Here is an 18871-nt window from a genome sequence, read left to right on the forward strand (position 1 = left end):
AAGAGCGTGACAGCCTCAGTTGGATATGCTATCCCGCCATGCATCTTTCAGTACCTAGACCCAGCCCGACTCCCCTCTACCATATTATAGTCTACCATGGGTCCTCGGCAAAGTTGCAGAATACTGCCGATACTTTCAACATCTAGCCTGGCATGTAGAATTCGTTGGGGTAAAAAGGATCCTCGTGTGAAGATCTGCTGCTACTGTTGTACTCTGTCAGCAGGTATCCATCGCCGACAAATCCATGTGGCACGCTCCGACCAAGCTGGCGGCTACCGGTGCCCTAGCCGGCATTCCTGCCGGATCCGAACAGTCGTCGTAAGATATTTATCATTATGTAGAATATATACGGCAGAGGTAGACAGATTATACAATCTTCACTTATGATCCCTTGTTCAAATTGAGTTATTGAAACTGAGCTCGTGCCGACTCGCTGAGCACACGTAATACCGATGTCTTGCTCCAGGAAAGTCGTCGTAGGCACTCTACTGATTTCGCTGCCACGCATCGTATATGGCCAAACAATTGTCGTGAACAATTCAACAATTCGTTAGTTTGCGCTTCTTAGCAACTCGGGAAAGATAAGAAAATTGTTACTGATCACCCCCTTTTTAGCGGCTAATGAGTCCACGGTAGCCCCCGCTGTAGCTATCGTCGACGCGAAGGAGTCGAATTCAACCGCCGAGCTTTTCGAAGGAGAGACACAACAACTGACTGATGCTGTTATAGCAAACCTCACCGACTTTGGGTTGTCAGACGTCTCATTATTTAGCTTCCAGAATGAGTCAAGCATAAATGAGACATTGGCTAAGCGGGCCATACCCGGATTTTGCAAGACATATCCAGATGATCCATATTGGCCCTTCTCATCTACGTGGCAGCTATTCAATATCTTACTCGGCGGAGGTCTGATTAAGACAGTCCCTTACGCATCTTCTTGTTATGATTCCTTCAAGAGTTATAACTCGACCAAATGCGATTTCATCACCAAGAATTGGATCAATGCATCCATCTACCAGTAAGTTCCAGACTTGTAGACGAAACCAAATACAGGGAACGGCTCTAACGAAATTGAATAGTACCGAGGACCCTACCTCAATCAACGCGGTCCTATTCCAGGGATCGACGTGCATGCCACCTGCTCTCATGCCCACGCAGAGTAACTGCACAGTTGGCGGTTATCCCGAATACTCGGTCTCAATTCGCAACGTAGCGCAGATCCAGCTTGCGATTAATTTTGCCCGCAACCTCAACTTGCGCGTGGTGATCAAGAACACCGGCCACGACTTCAGCGCGAAGTCCGTCGGGATGGGGGCACTGTCGATCTGGACTCACAACCTTAAACAGATCCAGTTCTTTGATAACTACCGACAAGGCTCCTACCGTGGCCCTGCCTTTAAACTTGGTACCGGAGTCCAGGCTTTTGAGGCATACGAAGCTGCTAGGAATAATAATGTCACTATCGTGGGCGGTGAAGGCCGAGTAAGTAATTCTCAAGATCCGACACTGGGAAAGTAGTTTGGGGTTTAACGAAGATTATTAGACTGTCGGCGTCATGGGAGGTTTCTTGTTGGGTGGTGGCCACTCGCCCCTATCAAGCCTGTACGGCATGGCTGCGGATCAGGTGCTCTCTATGGAGGTCGTCACGGCCGATGGTCGATTCGTGACCGCAAGCGAAAATAGCCATCCGTCCCTATTTTGGGCTTTACGCGGCGGCGGAGGTTCTACTTTCGGCGCCGTTACGTCGGTCGTCGTTAAAGCGTATCCGAAGATCAAAGTGACTACATTGACTTACGTTTTAGCTACAGGGCCGACCCTCTCATACACGCAATTCTGGGATGCGTTACGCGCCTTCTTCGACGGCTTCATCACTTACACCGACGCCGGCAATTATGAATATTTCCGAATTTCGAGGCTAGGAGAAGGGAATTATTTCTCGGACATGGGTCCTTGGTTCGCACCGGGCATGAACAGGACTGAGCTTGAGACGTTGGTCGCCCCTTTATTCGCTAAATTTAGAGATCTGGGTGTTGAAGTCAACCCTGTTTACACCGAGTATGATGACTTTTATGATGCCTGGTATGCGAGCTTTCCGGTCGAGCCTTGGGGCAGCAACGCGATCCGTCAGGCTAGTCGCCTATTCCCGAAGTCCAACTGGCAAGATCCGGCGAGGCTGAATGCTACGTTCGACGCTATCAAGAGCGTTGTCGAGGAGGGTGGTTACATAGTCGCGTTTAACATCGCGGCCGCGCCTAAGACGGGATATCCGGACAACGCCGTAAATCCAGCATGGAGAAATACGGTGATGCACGCTATCATGGCAACACTTTGGAATACGACCAGTTCCGAGGCGGATATGAAAGCCGCCAGCGACAGGCTCACGTACGGGTGGATGCAACGTTGGAGAGATGTATCACCCGGCGCTGGTGCTTATATGTCGGAGGCCGACTACATCGAGCCCGATTTCAGCCAGGCGTTCTTTGGAAGCAATTACGCGAGGTTGTATCGAATCAAGCAGCTGTACGATCCATTCGGCGTCTTCTACGCCCATACCGCCGTTGGATCGGAAGATTGGAAGATGTCTGAGATGATATTAGGAAACTTGCCTTCACAAAACAGTAAATTATGCAGAAAGATTTGAAAGATAGCTTATTAAATTATTTTACTCTTGAGTACATACCTGCATTACTCCTCTAGCTGCGTTGGGCATAATATATTGTGATACGTATAAGTTTTTCGTCCCGAAAATGCTTGGCGGATTTTTTTTCTGAAATCCTCTCACGACGTCAATACAAAATACGAAAAGCTGCATTGGTGGGTCTGTTTTGAGTAGGTACCTAGGCAGGTTGGCTTGGTATTTTCTTTAGGTGCCAATCATGAGCTGACTATCGGCAATATCGAATGAGCGGTGACATGCTGGGTTTTGACATACGTAATAAGGGGTAAAGCGTTCACGTTAAAAATATACCACCTTGATCAATTGTTGTTTGAGATTCGATACTGAACCGAATAGATGAAATGGAAGAGAAATTGTGCTAAGGTAATAATTTGCGAAATTTTCATAGTGTGAATGGATGGAAAAAAGGGGCTGCGGGGCGTTTTCAAAGGTCCCTCACGTACATAATCCACAATAGCGGCTGAACTGTCAACACTTCCAATGTGTAACGGATGGGCAAGATGGCCGAGTTGGTCCATGGCGCGAGGTTAAGGTCATAATCTTAACACGATTTCCTCGTGGGGAAACCCTCGTGGGTTCGAATCCCACTCTTGTCAATACGATTAATTTTTTCGTCTCTCCTCTTTATTATTCATTCCTTTTTCTTTTCGTGTGCGGAGCTAGCAAATAGCAAATAGCAAACAACAACTAGCACTGTGTTGCTAGTACCTAACTGGACGGTGGCGTCAAACTTGGGCTGGCTGGGTTGCGGGGAATGTTACATAATGGACGATTTCCATGCAATTTGAGCTTCTAGAAGCACGAAATCGTTCGTTGAAACAATAGAATGCCGTAGCTATCAGCCCATCTTCTCAGCTTCCCGCTACAGCACGGTCCACCCCCGGATCTTCATGGTTATGTAAAAGCAGCCTCATCTCCTCACTGGTCTATTAACGTCGCTAATGTAGGTCATTTGCTGATCATCCGGTTCCCCGAAATTTCGAAATTATATCGTCATTTAATAAGCGTGTTCCACTCAGCTGAAAAGCCAGGATGGTCACAAGTTGGCCCGGGTGGAACATCGGAGGTCAAGCTGATGCGACGTGACGGTAACACGGTCTTCCTTTCTCGCGGTTAACTAGGCTGTCAGGTTGTACAAAATATCATATCATGAAGACTCGTATCGAGAAGCGAGTTGGGATATTTTAATTCATATATAGTCTACTACCCTGTCCATACACGTTGAGCAGGTCAGGTCATACCACCATCGAAACAAGATTCGACATGTTGATCGAATGTCGAGATCTTCTCGGACCTCAATGCTGGCTTATTTGTCGGGCCGGCAGGTGATGAGCAAGCCCCTTTCATATAACGTCAAACGGCCAGCCTTCCGACCCGGCCGAGTGGCCGAGCTTTGGTTCGGCCTGAGACAATCTCGGAGTCCGTAATTTATGCGGTTGCCACGTGTCTTCAGTCCATTTACCCTCTTTCTTTTGCGGGCCCATGCTTCTCACAACGACAATCTGCCCTTTCAAGTTATGTTTTCTATGTGAATATCATGTTAAGTAGCGAGGCAAAACTCTGACAATGTTGATAATCGAGGCTGAATAGCTTGGCAGGAAATATGAGGATCATTGCCATAGCTTGGCTACTACTAGGTACCTAGTAGGTAAGCTCTTACTCATCTCGCGGATTTCATCACTATGAAAAATGGGTACCTGCCTAGATACCTAAGCATCATGACTCCTCACTTCTTAAATTCTTAGAAAGTATGGTATGACACTCGCTGTATACCCGCTGAAGTTTACTCAACTCTTGCGGCCTGCAAAATTCTATCTGTCACCGTTACTGTAATAAACCTAGCAAGCAAACTCTTTCCCTTGTGTTCTTACCTACATAGGTAGCATTCGATAATAATATGTCATTCCCCATACCTCGAAGGAATTCTTAGCACATATGTAATCCAACCAAGTAAGTCACACATTTTCCTAATATAGAGTAGCTTATGAGAATCGCCGCCGAAATAGGCAACCCACACAGATAACAATGTGACTAAAAAGGACGTTTTAACGGAACTAACTAGATGGGGTCAAACACGTGGTTATAACGGTGACGGGAAGCAGCAAGGATCAGACAGGGAATATTCTGTTTCTAGGTAGGAAAAGTCGGGTTTCTGCCTCTTTCCGATAGAACGGACCCGGTTAGATCCATGGGTGCTACCCGAGTTGCTGGGATCGTATGTTCGGGTTCGCTGCTAGGTGGTATAGCCCGCCCGCCCTGCGCACGATGCTAAAATATCAAAACAATTTCGCTTCATGTCCGGAAAACAACTATCTAGGTACCCGATCATAAGTACGTACGATCCAAATTGCCCAGACATCTAGCTATGTGCTTCTGGAAATAGGTAGATGCCCGACATCATTTAGATACAATCGACTTGTTTTAGTCCTTAAAGTACTTACACTCCGGCCTGTCCGAGATACTAACGCTGAGCCGCAGAAGCATTAGAATTTTCTTTAGCTAAGTCCAGACATTGAAATATATGGTAAATTAAGAGCATCTATCGATGACACTAGGGCCGATCAACCAAGAAAGGGGCCTGTTGATCGACAATTAGTACATGCGTACGAGGCTAGACACCTTAGTGCCTAGTACGCCGCAAGATAGGATCAGACAATGTCACCATATCTACTAGAGTAAGTTAAGAAAGCAGGCTACAAATCCTCAGTAGTTTGGGTTGGGTCACATCGGAGGTAGTGATAGGCCAACTCGCAGTAGCATTGAGGAGCTGCTTATACATCTTCTCCTCATGGCGGAGACACCCGCCCCTCGGGTACTACCACGATGCAGATAGGATTCGGAACTGGACAGCCAACATCGTTCAAGCGTAGTTACGGTCGCGGCATGACGTTATAACCCGTGCCATCCCATGAGCGGGCATCGTAAGCTCCCTTTTCTATATATTCGCGAGGCCTATCTCACACCTTCATAGCGTCTCCCTTTCTTCACACCATCCCTTACATTCATAATTATTCCAATACCCCGCCTCAAAATGTATAGCCTAACTCGTCTTGCTATAATATCAACTCTGTTGCTTGGCTCAGCAACAGCGCTGCTTAAGCCTAATATAACGGCGGTTGCCGCCGTGGACGGCCATTCCACTATCCAGTGCTGGCAGCTTGATAATGCATTTACTTCCAAAAATGTTCTAAACAGGAGTAGTATCTACTCAGCGGATCTGGGTGGTGCTGCTAATTTATCTTACACTTTCATCCCACCCAATTACGACCAAGGTGTCCACAGTGCACCATACAACCAGTAAATCCACTCCGAGCATACCTAGGCTAATCAACAAGTACTAACAGGCTTAATAATAGATGGGTTATTTTCATCAAAGGGATAGGTTTGATAACTGTTCCCAACGATAATACTACCGCCTATGTCGCTCCGGGCGAGACGGGTATCGTATTCGCTTCCGATACTTCTGATATTACTGTTGATGGCCACCGGTCTCAGTACCTCGGTGTGACGGAATCAATCATCATGCAAATCCCGGCTCTAGACAACAAAGTCCCGGCCCACACCGTATTACATCCGGGTGGTTGTGATACGTCCGAGATGTCCGGTCTATGGGAATTGGCCTTGGGTATCTCCATCTCGTCCCAGACTTGACTTTAACATCCCTTGAAGTTGACTTCAAGTAGCAGGGAATTCACGCAGCCAGCACCAGGAAGGCGGAATTTTTCGGGTAGATTTTAACCCCTTTTCATTTATTTATGGGCTATGGACATGAAGGTGCATTTTAAGGCGTATCGGGGATATAATATGTTGTAATTTTTTCGAAGGGTTGGCTTGATGATAGCTTCGGAAAGCTGTGACGATTCAAGCTTTACGACCCGATTAGACTTGCGAAAACTATCGTGAACGGCAGTTTGAGAATATGCAAGGGAAGCAGGAATAATATACGTACTCTTAAGATAAAGCAAGCCCTGAGACTTCCGACCTAGGCCGGGATACTATGTGGCCAAGACCCCTGCATTAGCTAGTTTAATAGACTAAGTGACACCGGTCGATGGCTAACTGCCTGGGAAGCTCCACAGACGATATGAAGCAAAAGCCCAACTTCGTACGGTGCTAAACGAATCGACGATGCATATTTGGCGCTAAACATATATACCTGGAAATATATAACAAGAAAGGGGGCCTGTTCGTTAAGCGTATCGTCATCGCTCATCCCTGCCACGATATATACCTAGAAATTGCTTAGTACTAAGTTTGCCGATTACAACCCAAAACCTTCATCGCCGTCCTCATCAAGCTCAAGACTTGGATGTCCATTTGGAACCGAAAAGTTGTCCCAAGCTCCGGTCATTTGGGCCATTGCCGAATGATCCTCGATGCCCCCATCATCATAGGCGTAGTCCAGCACTGTGGGTTTAGCGAAAGCTAACTGGTTCTCTGAGCTGCGATCATATGACCATACGCCTGAATCTTTTCGATTCTGGGATCTGTAGAAGGGTTGAGGCCCGCTCGACAAGTCACTCAATGCCTGTTGAGAAAGCATCGGGTCATGATTATGAACAAGCGGTGGCGCTGATATCGCGGTCTCGTTTCTGGCATTTTGGTACGATCCTTCGGGTCTTTTCTGGAGTTCCAGCCGTTCCAACTTTTTCACGAATTTCCAACGAAGAACAGAATAATCGAAACCGGGCCGGTGATCTAACTTCGTCAGTAGGATGAGCGACAATCGAATATATCTAATCAATTTTAGTACTTACAGGGCTCTGGGATCTCGTTGTGGTAGTTTGGCCCCCATAATGCACGGCAAATCTTCTTGTAGCATTGATCTGGATTGCCCTTGTCCTTCTGGAAATTGAGTTGTCCATACGCTTCATCCTGCGCTTCGGTCATCCACTCGGCATCTGAGTCTTTCCGCCATTTATCTGGATTTGTACAACTCAACATATGCTTCTGTTTCTCTTCGCGGACTTGTTCCAATTTGTATTTGTTGAATCTCTTGCCACATCTCTCACAGCCGTTCCACAGACAATGCACTCTTTTGATATGTTCTCTAAAACTTCTGTTAATACAAGTCGTGCATGAAACAACCAGGAAGCATGTAACGGTACTTACGTCAGCTTTCCAATATCCTTGAAACCAAAGCGGTTCGTACATGCGCTTGTGACATGCAAATACCGGGAGGGGTTATGTTTCCAGAAAGGGCAAGCTAAGTTGTCCTTATGCTCCTCGATGTGAGTAAGATCGTGAGCCTCTTCATCAAATAATTCGATCACTTTGCTCAAAAGGACCACTGCCCCTCCTTGGTTGGGCATAGATGAAGCACCAAGGTTTCCATCACTTCCACATGGCCGATGCCGCTTAAGTGACATGCTTTATGTGCCAAGACCTCAAGACGTTAAGATCCAGAATATATCACACTTTCAAATGCGGCGATTTTCCCCTGAACTCTCTGCTCACGAGTCTTCGTGGTTGTTTCTCTATCAAATGAGTCCTCGGCTAGTCTTACTGATATTGGTGGTGTTGGACAGCGCATCCACCTTTCAATACCTCGGGAGCCCTCCTGATCTTCCAGAGGCCCAGCGGAATACACGCTCTCCTGAAAACAGGGTATTGTCTGGCTACTCGTAAGTATCAGCATAGAGCTGCTAGGGAACGTAAACATAAGGAATAAATCAATAAGGCAACAGGAGATTCTGAATAGTTGTTGCATTCAAGGTACCTGTTATTGGGAACTTGTCGTTTCATTTGGCATTGTAGTCTAGCTCCCCTCTATGTCGTAGCATTGAACAGGTAAGAAAGTAAATATAATGAAAACGGACACAAGCCGTTTTTTAAGTGCGGGAACAACACCCTTAGCCATAATCGCAGATGCGATTCTGAATATGGCAACCCAGCCTTACATGCGAAGAAATGCACCGCATGCTATCTCTAACCATATTTAGTATCCCGGCTTTTCTTGGCCAGTAAATGATGCTGACATGATGTGTCTGTTATAGAAATGTGTTGCGCGGGCGTGGATGCGCTATTCTAAGCAGCCCCTTTTCTGGGTATTTATAACCTACCTCTTATAAAGCCTCCTCCCACGTCTGAGAACCCTAACAATTTACCTTGTACCAATTTGGAAGATTCTTTTTTTTAAAAAAAAAAGAATCCTGTCTCTCATGAACACATTGAAGAACATTTATAATTGTAGGTAATAAGTAGAATTAGTACCTACTAGGTAGTGTGCAGACGAGCTCACTTTAGTATTTAGCAACGATCGAAAGGGGAGAATTTTAACCAAATGTAACCGACAAGCAGACAATTAATACGAATTATGAGTATCTTAGTAGCTATAGTACGTATGATGTAGTGGCTTATCTTTATTCTCATTTTAATGTAAAATCTTTGCTTGGTTACCTTCTGGGCAAATAGGTGAATAGGACTCCTTACCCGCGAATAATATTAGAACCCTACTATGAAATTTGATATACGTCAGGAGTTTTGGAAGGTCACCTAGATACGCTAGGGACCTTAGATTAATGGGCTTTAAAGATGTCACCAAAAGAATCTAGGGGTTAGCGAAGAGGGTGTTAAAACACCCCTATATGCAACTTTAGCAGGACTTGTTGAAGTTGGAGTCCGGAGCGCTGTTTCCTAATTTTACATATTCTAATAGACAAGTTCCCTTGAAAGATCCAAGTGAAACTTATACTATATGGTTTGGAATTTCCCGCCTTCTGGTTTTCCTGTATGTCTTGGGCCTGGATCTGAATAGGGCCTTGGGGATCGTGGTTTGCTATGTGCATGCTTCGATGCCGAGTATTTGACCTAGCCACATCCTAACGTGAAATTAAACTCATGTTTCATATTTTCCTAGGGTCGATCTGAACTGCTCTCGAAGTAATCTTCCTTCTTTTCCGCCATCTCTGCTTCAACATCTCTGAGCATAGATCTCAATTAAGGATTCCAGCCCGAACTCTTAGATTAATAATACTATTCGATCGAACTAATTATATGATCTAATGAACTAGGTATTAATATAGGTGATGAATATTATTTAATCAATCGAGTGTGATATAGCCCTTGTCGTGGTCGTGCAGATGATCTTGCCCTAATATATCAAAACCACATTCCTCAGCTACTGAGCTTGTCTAGGTTCGACGTTCGTTATGACGACCACAGATATCAGATTAAAGACGCGCTCTTACGTATGTGGCTACTATTAGACCTTAATTAGACTCTATCTATGCGTATCGTAGGTAGCTAGATTTCTGCGAGGTTGCCGGCACCTAGTTGTGATGTGATGTTATCGCATCCAAGGGACGCATCGAGCTTCAGTCCCCGTCATTACTATATAAACCACGTAATCCTCCCTCCATGGATGACGGTTTCCGCCTTGTATAACATCACATTTAATTTAAACACTGAGTCGTCCATGTCAGTATCGCAAATCCTCTGGGCAACTTCTCGCCCGATCGGGGTCGTCCTGGGTAATTACATAGGAGAAGAAGCGCTGAATTCGACTTCTTTACCTTGCACTTCAAAACTTTCGAACCACGGAAATGCGTTATAGTCTAAGAATACTGGTTGTCGCAGCATTTGTGTCAACCGCTCTTGCAAATTTCGCCATATATATCGGGAAGACTAACGACATCACTGACGTTGGCGTAACCTTCAGTTCCACAGAATTGCAGATTCACAAGCACGCGCCGCTTAGCTGCTCTGACATGGGCCACGTGATTCCCATCTCTGCGAGCACTATAAACGATGCGAGCAAGGGTCGCTGGGCCTGTGATGGGTGTAACGCAAAAGCGCCTAGGGATTGGATCATCAGCCGGTTCGAGATGTACAACCGGAAAAACGCCATTGGTCGTTCCACTGATCACCCTTTTCCACTATTCAATAGGGCTACTGGAGCCGTTAGTGAGTCTAATTAAACCAATGTTTACTCTAGAGCCTCAAGTCGCTAACCGCGTACAGCTTTGTATGGAACTGGAAATGGGAATTATGACATGAGGGACATCAACAATACCTTTCTTGGGACTTGTAACCGTCCTCGTCGCCCCCAGGAGATGGACTGCTGGCAGCTTATCTCGGCAACCTTTCTCACACATGTATTTACTTGTAAGTGTGAAACTATATTGAATACCTGTCTCCTCGGCTTGCTTACTAATATAATATCGTCCAGGCACCACTGACCTCGTCCCAAATGAGAGACTACGGATATCAATTTAAAAAGATAATAATATGAAAGGGGCGCTGGCCTGAGCGATGGGTTGATAGCAGAGTTGGGATAACAGTGGTGTGTTTCGTCTACGTGGCTTCAGTTTGACATTGGCTCTGATTATCATTAGGGCTTCACCATGATCATCAAAGCGCACGTGGTAGATTATCCGATCTCCAGAACCTTTCCCTAGGTACCTAGCATTAAGTACCTAGGTAACTTCTTGTTAACTTTTGGGTTGTTTTTAGATTTGAATGCCACTGCCCGATATAAGTGGTGGTAAGAAGATCAGTGGGACAATGAGAGATTGGAGACCTACCTACCCACATTCCTACTCAGGTAATTAGCTAGTTATGAAGGGTTATAACTGATTCCCAAGGCAAATCAAGGGCTGAGAAGGAATTTTAAGATGTCTCGGTTATGATTTGGACAGTTACCTACCTAGGTAGACGATGTCAATATCAGCATTCTAGCTAATAGGCATGTGGCAGAAGCAATTGTCAATGATGAATCAATGAAGATGTCATACGTCCAAACAGAAACTTATAGAGTTAGCAGCGGTAAGTTTTAGGTGTTAGCATGAAAGCATTCCAGTGTTGCCTTGCCCTCTAACTCGCGACGAATAGCTAGCAATAGATATAACGTGCAGAGACGCTTTCTGACTCGTGAATCCCTATGATGTTTACAGCCACGTTTCTTGTAGTACCTGTACCTACCTACACTCTGTCAAGTTTGCAGAGGTACGAATGATGTCTCAGCCCCCACCTACGCTCCACGCGTTGATTTGTGCGTATTATGTAAGTATCTGTCCTGACTTGAGACTGACTATGAGGTACGTGAGCAATTGGGTGAACGCGGGAAACCGAGACAAGAACATGCATTTTCATATATGCTAAACTCACCGGCTTCGCTTATTTTGGCAATTCTTGATTGCATTGCATTACCCAGGAGGGGCGAAGTCGCTTGAGGTGTAGCCATGCTGCTGATCGAGGTAACTATCTGTGTAATAGATGGCTAGGCACATAACTTGTTATTGGCTCGCGCCTTGCATGTCAGGGTGTTGTGGCTGGCGCCTCTTAGGCTTGACCAGATCGATTTTTCAGATCGATTTTGCATTTCTTTAGTGCCGTACACCTCGAGAACCGTGGCTATGGTGCCTTATATAGGCACTTACCTAGTTAGTATAGAAGGATCTGTACCATCTCTGGTGACACTAGCAGATAATATAACTTCGCATTTCGTTTCTATTCCTTCGTCTAGAGGTAGGCCTTCTCAGCGACATGTTCCATCATCTAACCTAAGTTATGGTCAGCATATCATATCTCTTGCTCGGTGCGTTGTCCTTCGCAAGCAAGTCTATGGGTAATCTTAGGCCGGTCTCCATAACTTCTCGAATCATCCCCGAATCGAGCGATAATCAGCCAAGCCTACGGCTGGTGCAGATGCCTTACAGAAGGGTGAAAGCAAATGTAGTAATTAAGGATTTTCCCGGTGAGAGTGAAGGTGAATATTTCCCAAATAAATATCTTCTCTAGTTGTGGTTTCATGATGACTAAATGGAACCCAGATCCCCGCGGCACGAGCTACTATGGGGATGTGGGCGCATCTGACCACGCCACCAATGAGGATGGGTGTACAGCGGTCGAAATAAGAGATGCAACAACGCTTTGGACGACGCCCCGGCCGCTTATTCCCACGACAAAGCCTCTAAATTTAGACAAAAGAGGATTAAGCACAGAAAGCATTATCGGAATTGCGATCGGCGTACCGAGTGTAATTCTTATGATTACCTCAATTGTCATCGCATACTTTGGGTGGAGGAGACGACGAAGCTTTTTCGGAAGGTTATGCGGTAGGCGCTGACGATCGCTCCCCACCTCATCATCGGTCGAGGTCCGGCCTTTAGATATCTACGCGGCGAGGCCAGGGGCTTTTCCAGATCTGGTTGTGGTCATCCAATGAAGATTACATAGAGTGAGCATCGGAAAGGGTAGATGTTCATGGATCTGAAAATAGAGTATTATGTTAGATGCGTACCTGCATTCAAAATGGGTAAATTAAGGGAATGCTACCTGTAGCAGCTCTGGGGCCTTCCTAATTGGGCGACGAGATTCCTAGGGGAGACTGGGGATGAGGTGTGCCACTTATTAACCGTCAGTGAAACTCGGAGCAAACCTCGGCCAATCATCCCGTCCCTCCGTCACACGACTATATATCACCAGAATAGGTAGCTCATAACATACCCAGCAGCCCTGGCAGCCCTAGCTATCTTGTATGCGTGCTGAACATAGATAAAGCAGGTCGCATTTTCTCTACCTGGAATACGACCCTATTGGCGATGGTGCTGGTGCAGCGGGTCAACTGTCAACGTTGCAGGTCATCCGCTATAATCTTAGTTCGTCATCAATAATATTATCGCTGTTATCTGATTTCTCACTAACATAAGCTGTTTCGCTCCTGAATCAATATATTGTAACGTAGTGGTATAGAGTATGAGACCTCCTCTTGCTACCGACCAACTGATCGGCAGTGAACTTGCCAAGCCCGGGATCATCGGCCGATGCACGACAGCGCTATTCCGGATCCCCTGAGGTCAGATGTGGAAGAGACGAAGCTCCTTGCCCGTCATCACGCCGACTTCCCCTTTAGCATGTGTACCAGACCTTGACGCGGCTCCTTCCCAAGCCCGGAATCGCCTTCTACTACGGTCTATGCCACGTTCAGAAATTCGATCACAGGCTTACCTTATGTATCTTCTCCAAGTACTGTGACTGGTATTCCGCGTGCATCATGTAACGTCTCCTGACATATTCGACCTGTTGGCTGGGAACATTCCAGCGTATCTGCCTAGGTATGTAAGCCTCCAAGAGCTGTATCTGTCAGCCTTCAGCTATTGAGAAGATAAATAAGTCAAGATGCTCCCCAGTTCCTCGCTCATCTCTTTTCATTTCGGTAGGCACAAGCATCGCTTCAGATCACATTCCCTTAACACACTCCCTAGAATCATAGAATCTTAGTATCTTTGACAGATCATCCGCTTCTTGTATATAGTTCGTTTTCTGTACATTTCACCTGAATTCACCAACATGCATCTTTCTACCGTATATAGCAGCCTCGGCCTTATGGCCGGATTAGCAACAGCTCTTCCCCATGCTCACAAGGCCCGTCAGTCCACAGGCGCACAGACAGTCGTCTACTGGGGCCAGAACGGTGGCGGTACCATCGAGAACAACGACCTCTCGACTTACTGTTCCTCCACATCCGGCATCGACATTATCGTCCTAGCCTTCTTGTACCAGTGGGGTAACGGAGCCGACATCCCCTCTGGTACCATCGGCCAGTCCTGCTTCATTAGCACTGCTGGCGAAGGCCAGAACTGTGATGCCTTGGCCTCGGCCATCACGACTTGCCAGTCTGCCGGCATCAAGGTCCTCCTATCACTGGGTGGGGCCACCGCCTCTTACTCTTTGTCCTCGGACTCGGAGGCCGAGTCGATTGGAAACTACCTCTGGCAAGCCTACGGAAACTCGGGCAACTCTAGCGGTGTCCAACGTCCCTTCGGCGATGTTGTTGTCGATGGCTTCGACTTTGACATCGAAGTGAACCGAGGAAGCGAATATTACCCTGCCATGATCTCCGCATTGCGCACCAACTTCGAAACTGATTCTTCTCGCACTTATCTTATTTCAAGTGCCCCGCAATGCCCCATCCCAGAGCCTAATCGAAAGTATTCCCTTCTCTTAATGCTGTGGCTCTTCTGTGTACTTATAAAGGGTTTTTTTTTAAATTTTTTTTTTTTTTTTTTTTTTTTTTTTTTTTTTTTTAAGTATAACTGTTCCTATATGACTCAAACTAACATTATTAAAGTGGGAGTCGTCATCGGCAATGCTACGTTCGATTACATCTGGCCCCAATTCTATAATAACAACAACTACACTTACCCCTGCGCTCTCCCCATTAACGGCAACGCCCCTTTCAACTATGACGGATGGCTTAACTTCACCGCCAGTGGCCCCTCAAAGGACGCCAAGATCTTCATCGGTGTGCCGGCCTCTCCCTTGGCCGCCAACGGCAGCCCGACTGGAGAGACATACTACGCAACTCCCGACCAACTCTTGACTATCGTCAACAGCGTCAAGGACGACTCGAGGTTCGGTGGTGTGATGATGTGGAGTGCCGGATTCTCGGACTCAAACGTTAACAACGGCTGCACCTACGCGCAAGAAGTGAACAGCATCCTGACAAAGGGAGCCGTTTGCTAGATGCATACACCACACTCACAGACTACCACGCCGCACTAACACATACATACCGCATTATACCCATGTACATAAACATAGTATGTGCTTGTAAATAGCAAATACAGCTTACATAACATCTCTCATATAAAATGTGTTTCTACCGGTACTATCGTTCGATATATATTATGACTAGATAATTCTCATTAGAAAACACGCCTGAGATCTAATAGTTAGATTTCGTCTGGTAGAGATGTTCTTCTATGGGTGAAATATTCCCCCCTTTATATTGGCCCAGGGGTAATATTGCGAGTTGTTACACAAGGAAGTAACGGTCCCAGAGCGAAATCATTAGCGGAAGGAAGGAACCTACCGGAGAAGAGTGGGTACCGGGGTCCGGACTCCCGGTTGCTCTTCTGTAAGTCGATCGAAGTGAAACGCCGTCTGGTATCGACTCGGTGAGTGCAAGCAATTTAGTTTGCATTTGTATGAAGTCTTGCAAGCTCGAGCGCTTCCTATTTATACTTGACATATTTACTCCGACTCGTTCGACAGCCAGTGAAACATTGCGACCGTAGAAGAATAGCGCTGCTGACCATGGATGTACGTGACATGTGACAATTCGGGGCGGCGGAGACCTAAAACGCAGTGAGAACTTTCTAGGCTATAGCATGCTAGTGACATATTGTCGGAGCGGAAGGATATGAGAAGGGGATGCTTTGCCTCACCTAGCGCCTAGCTTAATCTTGTACCTGCCGAGATAGGTAGGGTTGAACAGAGACAATAGTAGTCTGAACGGATCGCTGCAAGACTTCCAGTTATGGCATCATGGTTGGGAGGAGGTAGAGTGTCCTCTAGTCATTCTAGCTACTCTATTCGGTACTTGCCCAATTCTTGAAGAGTCTCACCGAAGACATGGTATACGAGCTAAAACAACGAAATCGGCTCATAATCATAGTCAGCGGGGTTGTCGAGATTAGGTAGCTTATCGAGAGATGAGCTCAGGCCTAACTTCAAAAGTTTTAGAAGGGGTTTCTGGGAAGTATCGCATATACATACCAGAATTAGACAGCGAGGGGATAGTATCCGGCAATGGTCAATATCGTTCAACTATTGCTTCTGGCTACATACCTACCTAGTCGCTTCTGATATTATTGCATCTATGCACTATGAGCTATGCCAAGTTCTTTGGGATTGAGATGATTCCGATGCATCGAACAAAATGTATATATTGTGTGAAGGGTACCTATAAGTTATTCGCGAAGGTAAGCAGATTCCGTGGCGAAAACCTCAAGGCATTGGCTTGGGAAGCAAATTCCCCGCGCTGTGGCGGAGGGGTTAAGCAAGCGATCGGAGATGAGCCTTGAAAGTAACATAAAATGATGGGTTCAAGACTGAATTCCAATATGGTATGTTGTTCGATAATAGTCCTATTTGTTAGTAAGGGTAGTTTGTAATATTAGTAGTAAATCCGCTAAACACCATGATCATAAATCTGCCTAGGTAAACGTTCTTCACGATTGCTCTAAGTGGTTCTATTTGGTAAAGATAACCTTAAAAAGGAAGTCTTGGTGTAAACCCACTTCACGCTGCTACGTGATAGGTGGGTTAGCTGGCTGTCATATCTAAGTCCCTATCAGATAAACCCATGTGGGGTAACCTCTTGTGTGCGACAGTAGCACTTACTATGTAATCCGATCCTGTCTATCCCTTTCCCCTCGTTTAGATTTCGTAATCGTCTAGGTGGTTGAAAGAGTCTAATTCATCTAGACATTACCTAGTTCATGTTTAAGTCGTTGAACCTAATATAAAGCGCGTTTGCCCATTGTGTATTCCGGTAATCAATTGGTAAACGTTAACTGACTTGCAAATCCTTAAAATAGCCATGGCGTCTGCCCCCTTTATTGAACTCACTGCGCCAAATGGCGTCAAGTATTCTCAACCGACCGGACTCTTCATTAACAATGAATTTGTCCTATCTGCTAATGGCGAGAGCCTAGACTCTATCGATCCTGCGTGAGTTTACCAAGTTCTTCAAAATGGCAGGGAGTAAATCCTAACAGTCAAATTACTCAGCACCGAAGAGAAGATCGCCGCAGTACAGGCCGCTAGCGAGGTAGATGTGGACAAGGCCGTTAAGGCTGCGCATAAGGCTCTCAAGGATCCTTCTTGGAAACTGCTGCCTGCGACGGATCGCGGAGCGCTTCTATATAAACTAGCAGATCTTATAGAAGAAAACCGTGAGGTATTCGCGACCATCGACGCATGGGATAATGGTAAGTCTTATTGCCACCTTACCGCTCGGGAATTTCTTAGGCACCATTTTCATACGGTGAATGGATAGTTTGAGGAAATAAGAAGTAACAGGTTATTCCTAGGTAAAACATATGCCGAAGCCCTGGAAACTGATCTGACGGAGGCCATAACCGTCATCCGCTATTACGCGGGCTGGGCCGACAAGACTTACGGTCAAACCATCAACACCACCCACCAGAAGTTCGCTTACACGATTCGCCAGCCCATAGGCGTCGTCGGACAGATTATCCCATGGAACTACCCCCTTTCGATGGCCACCTGGAAGCTGGGGCCAGCTATTGCATGCGGAAACACGGTCGTCCTCAAGGCGGCAGAGCAGACGCCCTTAAGTATCCTATTTCTCGGAACCTTGATCAAGAAAGCAGGATTCCCTCCCGGGGTGATTAACTTCATCAATGGTTTGGGAGCTGTGGCGGGATCAGCCCTGGTCAGCCACGCTCTCGTAGACAAGGTCGCCTTTACCGGAAGTACCGCGACGGCTAAGGCCATCATGGGCACGGCCGCCAAGACGCTCAAGAACATCAGTCTCGAGACCGGCGGCAAGTCTCCGTTAATCGTCTTCGAGGACGCCGACATCGACCAAGCTGTTAAGTGGTCGCATCTGGGTATCATGTCAAACCAAGGCCAAATCTGCACCGCGACCTCGAGGATTCTTGTCCACGAGAAAATCTATGACGATTTCTTAGCCCAGTTCTTGGAGAGGACCAAGACTACGAGTAAGGTCGGGCATCAGTGGGATAAGGACACCTATCAAGGCCCCCAGGTGTCCAAGGCGCAGTACGAGAGAGTTTTGGAGTACGTAAAGATAGGGAAAGACGAGGGCGCCACTTTGGCGTCGGGTGGCGAACCTGTCAAGGTCGCCGACAAGGACAAGGGATTCTACGTGAGCCCCACCATCTTCACAGACGTCCTGCCGACGATGCGGGTATGGCAAGAGGAGATCTTCGGCCCCGTCGTGGTCATCGCGAAGTTCACGGAGGAGCAGCAGGCCGTGGATCTCGCCAACAGCACGACGTATGGACTCGGCGCCGCCTTGTTTACCGAGAAGGTCGAAAGAGCGCACCGGGTGGCGGCGGAGATCGAGGCGGGTATGGTGTGGGTGAACAGCTCTCAGGACTGCGACCCGCGCGTGCCTTTCGGCGGCGTGAAGCAGAGCGGAATTGGCAGAGAGCTTGGAGAAGCCGGTTTGGAGGCGTACTCTCAGATTAAAGCCGTGCACGTCAATCTTGGAAATAGGCTATGAGAAGTGACAGTGAGCTGGTGGGGTCGGACGGTGGTCGTGCTCTAGTGTAGCGGATGTGATGTCTCTATCTTATCGGTCTCTTGAACAAAATGGAACTCGATGATAGGTTGAGACCATCTTAGCTATCTTGTGATATTGCACACCTATTTATGGTTGTGTAAGCGGGGTATCGTATATTCCGTGAGAGTGTG

At 46.7% G+C, this 18871-nt stretch overlaps 6 protein-coding genes and 1 non-coding gene across 7 annotated transcripts; 6 read left to right on the top strand and 1 right to left on the bottom strand.

The window, feature by feature from the left end:
• Positions 1-973: 973 nt before the first annotated feature.
• Positions 974-2672, top strand: F4807DRAFT_403696 (FAD-binding domain-containing protein; the record flags this gene model as incomplete). Its single annotated transcript, XM_047996040.1, has 3 exons — positions 974-1018; positions 1054-1482; positions 1544-2672. The coding sequence occupies 3 exons, from the start codon at positions 974-976 to the stop codon at positions 2639-2641; spliced, it is 1572 nt and encodes a 523-aa protein (XP_047859066.1). The 3' UTR covers positions 2642-2672.
• Positions 2673-3171: 499 nt separating this feature from the next.
• Positions 3172-3273, top strand: F4807DRAFT_t2. The gene has a single exon. It is a non-coding gene; the product is annotated as a tRNA-Leu (tRNA).
• A 2034-nt stretch (positions 3274-5307) lies between these two features.
• On the top strand, positions 5308-6633 carry F4807DRAFT_1460 (uncharacterized protein). The gene is made up of 3 exons (XM_047993157.1): positions 5308-5598; positions 5649-5974; positions 6034-6633. The coding sequence occupies exons 2-3, from the start codon at positions 5709-5711 to the stop codon at positions 6326-6328; spliced, it is 561 nt and encodes a 186-aa protein (XP_047859067.1). The 5' UTR covers positions 5308-5598; positions 5649-5708; the 3' UTR covers positions 6329-6633.
• F4807DRAFT_403708 (uncharacterized protein) lies at positions 6360-8460 on the bottom strand. The gene is made up of 5 exons (XM_047996041.1): positions 8397-8460; positions 7790-8295; positions 7435-7727; positions 6627-7375; positions 6360-6543 (listed from the first exon to the last, which is right to left on the bottom strand). The coding sequence occupies exons 2-4, from the start codon at positions 8044-8046 to the stop codon at positions 6939-6941; spliced, it is 987 nt and encodes a 328-aa protein (XP_047859068.1). The 5' UTR covers positions 8047-8295; positions 8397-8460; the 3' UTR covers positions 6360-6543; positions 6627-6938.
• A 1761-nt stretch (positions 8461-10221) lies between these two features.
• On the top strand, positions 10222-10894 carry F4807DRAFT_449209 (uncharacterized protein; the record flags this gene model as incomplete). Its single annotated transcript, XM_047999996.1, has 3 exons — positions 10222-10582; positions 10640-10783; positions 10848-10894. 3 exons carry the CDS (start codon positions 10222-10224, stop codon positions 10892-10894), a joined length of 552 nt encoding a protein of 183 aa, XP_047859069.1.
• A 3075-nt stretch (positions 10895-13969) lies between these two features.
• Positions 13970-15145, top strand: F4807DRAFT_455001 (glycoside hydrolase family 18 protein; the record flags this gene model as incomplete). Its single annotated transcript, XM_048000649.1, has 2 exons — positions 13970-14642; positions 14751-15145. 2 exons carry the CDS (start codon positions 13970-13972, stop codon positions 15143-15145), a joined length of 1068 nt encoding a protein of 355 aa, XP_047859070.1.
• A 1861-nt stretch (positions 15146-17006) lies between these two features.
• Positions 17007-18680, top strand: F4807DRAFT_449211 (aldehyde dehydrogenase; the record flags this gene model as incomplete). Its single annotated transcript, XM_047999997.1, has 3 exons — positions 17007-17137; positions 17198-17397; positions 17500-18680. 3 exons carry the CDS (start codon positions 17007-17009, stop codon positions 18678-18680), a joined length of 1512 nt encoding a protein of 503 aa, XP_047859071.1.
• Positions 18681-18871: the final 191 nt, after the last annotated feature.

Source organism: Annulohypoxylon truncatum, assembly GCF_022578515.1.
Source record: "Annulohypoxylon truncatum strain CBS 140777 unplaced genomic scaffold F4807scaffold_1, whole genome shotgun sequence".
Lineage (NCBI taxonomy): Eukaryota > Fungi > Ascomycota > Sordariomycetes > Xylariales > Hypoxylaceae > Annulohypoxylon > Annulohypoxylon truncatum.